Source organism: Trachymyrmex cornetzi, unplaced genomic scaffold (genome assembly GCF_001594075.2).
Source record: "Trachymyrmex cornetzi isolate Tcor2-1 unplaced genomic scaffold, Tcor1.1 scaffold941, whole genome shotgun sequence".
NCBI lineage: Eukaryota > Metazoa > Arthropoda > Insecta > Hymenoptera > Formicidae > Trachymyrmex > Trachymyrmex cornetzi.
The window spans coordinates 5,177-7,945 of NW_017300291.1; the positions used below are offsets into that span (position 1 = coordinate 5,177).

The 2,769-nt window shown below is 36.8% G+C and overlaps 1 protein-coding gene across 1 annotated transcript; it reads left to right on the top strand.

Moving 5' to 3' along the window:
* The first annotated feature begins 557 nt into the window (after positions 1 to 557).
* Positions 558 to 1,100, top strand: LOC108769757 (uncharacterized). Its single transcript, XM_018520943.1, has one exon. The coding sequence runs from the start codon at positions 558 to 560 to the stop codon at positions 1,098 to 1,100; it is 543 nt and encodes a 180-aa protein (XP_018376445.1).
* The last annotated feature ends 1,669 nt before the right edge of the window (positions 1,101 to 2,769 follow it).

Sequence of the window (2,769 nt, forward strand, 5' to 3'; positions counted from 1 at the left end):
GCGCCGGCGATACTTAAACTTTAAAGGTTCGTAACTCAGCAGGATCTCAAGCAAAAAGGGTTTGTAACCAGTGTTTCGGAAACGTCTTGACACCAGCTTTAAGGATATGTAAAAGAAAATAGGTGTTTTCATTTAAGATTTCAAAGTTGACCTTCACGGTGTCCTTCAAGGTCACATGAAGGTCATTTCAACATAACCATATAATAGATCACTTGATATACTAAAACTTTGGTATTGAACATTTTTTTCCATAAGCATTATTTTCCAAGATATTTGACCGTTCCCGAACTTTCTCCCATCACTGTATAAGTACATATAACAAAATTAATAATTATAGTAATAAAGAAAAGAAAAAAAAGAAAAAAAGAGAGAGAGAGAGAAATTTCTTTTTCTTCCCACAATAAAAACAAACGAAATTAAAAAAAAAACATATCTATACTTAAATTGTAGCAAGATGGACATCAAAAGTATCAACACTCGAGATCTGAGTCGAGGTACCTTGCACGTCAGAATTATCAAAGTAGACTCACCATCACTCATTTGGATCCAACTGTACCATGCCCGAGAAGATCTCGAGGAACTCATCGAAGACCTCACTAGGCAAATGGCCCGAAGAGGGCGAGGATTACCTAATTCTCAACCCCGATCATGCGTTACCGGATGCATACGTTGCCGTGCAAGAAGGAAGGACCTGGCAGCGAGGAGTGATAATCAACCTTGAAGGGAAAGACACTGTCACTGTGGCTCTACGAGACTGGGGCCGTGTCATCCGACGCCCGATCACCGATATGTATATATTGGACCGCTTCCGAGAATTGAATTGGCAAGACATCCCTTGCGGGCTGGCCCACCTCCGCCCGGTGGGGGCCAGATCAAGATGGTCCCGCAATAGTAGAGCTCTCACCAGACTCTTATTAGGGAGGAGAGAAGGATGGATGCAGATCCTCGAATCCATAGAAGACTATGCCGCAATAATCACGCTCGAACTAAAGCGGGAGAGCGAGGACGAAACAAGCAGCTTGAAAGATCTACTCATCTCAATGGGATGTGCCTTACATACTGACGCGAAAGCAGTACCAACAATACCTGGGATCCTGTAATAACATCAGCCTACATCTTTATTCCTATGATAATTATATTAAGACATTTTATATATTCCTTATTTTGTATATCCTCACACATATACTCTATTATGAAAATTATGTAAAATTATATAATATTCCCTATATCTTTTGTTACATTATTACAGTTTATATTCATAATATCCATACATACACGTAGATTTGTGCTATATAATCTTTATAACTATCATCTTTAAATACTATTAGACCAAATGCATTTTTTTTAAAATGTAGTTATCTTAACATTATATTCCTAGCATGACGGATATGCGGGATATAAAAAAAAATTTATATATATATTTAAAAAAATATATATATATAAAAAATAAAAAATCTTTTATTTAATATAATTTAAGGAAAAATATATATATCAAGAAAAAATTTACATAAATCATAATTATATTTTAAGGGAAGAAAAAAAATATATATATATGTAAACGTTAATAAATTTCGGTTAAGTAATGGTTTAGATTGTTTGAGGGATCTAGCAAAGCAACCCCTAAAAAAGGCCGATTGCCACCTGAGAAATGCAAAAAAAGGGGGGGGGGGAGAAATGTGTTCCTTTTTATTTTATAATTTATCCTACCTCGCACCCCGATATTACTGCTAATACCTTGACAACGCTACAGTGCTCCCCAAGAAAAGACAAATAGGCACATTACGTGCCGACACATCCATAATGAACCATAAGGTCATTATCCTTAATTACCGAAGCCTACAGAGGCTTCACATACGGTCTAACAGACCACACTATCCACGTCAAGTGTTTAACCTGCAGTTAAGTGTCAAGGATAAATCGGAGTCGCAACCTGCCTGCAAGGCACACTCACGACGGGTATAAGTGAGCTACCCCATGGGGACCCGACGCAAAGAAAACCCCGCGTGGCACTTAAGAAATTTACACTACTCCCGCGTATTCTCCATCTGGCAACTTCGAGCGATGAAAAAAAAAGGGGGAGAAGAGAAAATCTTTGTTGTTCCTCCTAACTTACATAAAAGAAAAGAAAAAATTATATATATATATTTTTATTATTAAAAAAAAAAAAGAAAAAAATTCTATATACATATGTATTTTTATTAAATAAAAGAGAAGATGCATATATACATCGATATTTATGGACGCATATACATCTCACCTACCCGTCAAGCTAATTAAATTTCCTTTGTTTCTAGATTATTAGTAATATGCGTATTATCATTTTTTATGTTGTTAAATAATCATTATTGTAAAAAAAAAGGGAGTACGAAAGAAACAAGGAAGGGGTTTTAGAGGTCGCCTTATCTTTCTTTCCTACTTCTTTCTCTAATCTACGAACTCAAGGAGGATGCCTGTTGAAAAGCGGGATGCTAGAACATATCACGTTACAACCGCATTAGCGTAACCACAACCAGCCATCCTCCGATTGAAAACTTTAAATCTCGTTTTACGTAACAATGAGATACTCTCCACACAAATAAGAAGGACGAAGGAACGAAATGCAAAAATCGAAATACTCTTTTCTTCCTCCTTCTCCTTAAAACAAAAACAAACATACTCAAAGTGCGACACCGATTCTAAACTGTCGAGAGGGAAGAGTGCGCATCTTCTGCAGATGTTGTGTTTTTAGTCCCAACATCTGTCTAAGGCTGGGGGTGTTACGTCCAGCGG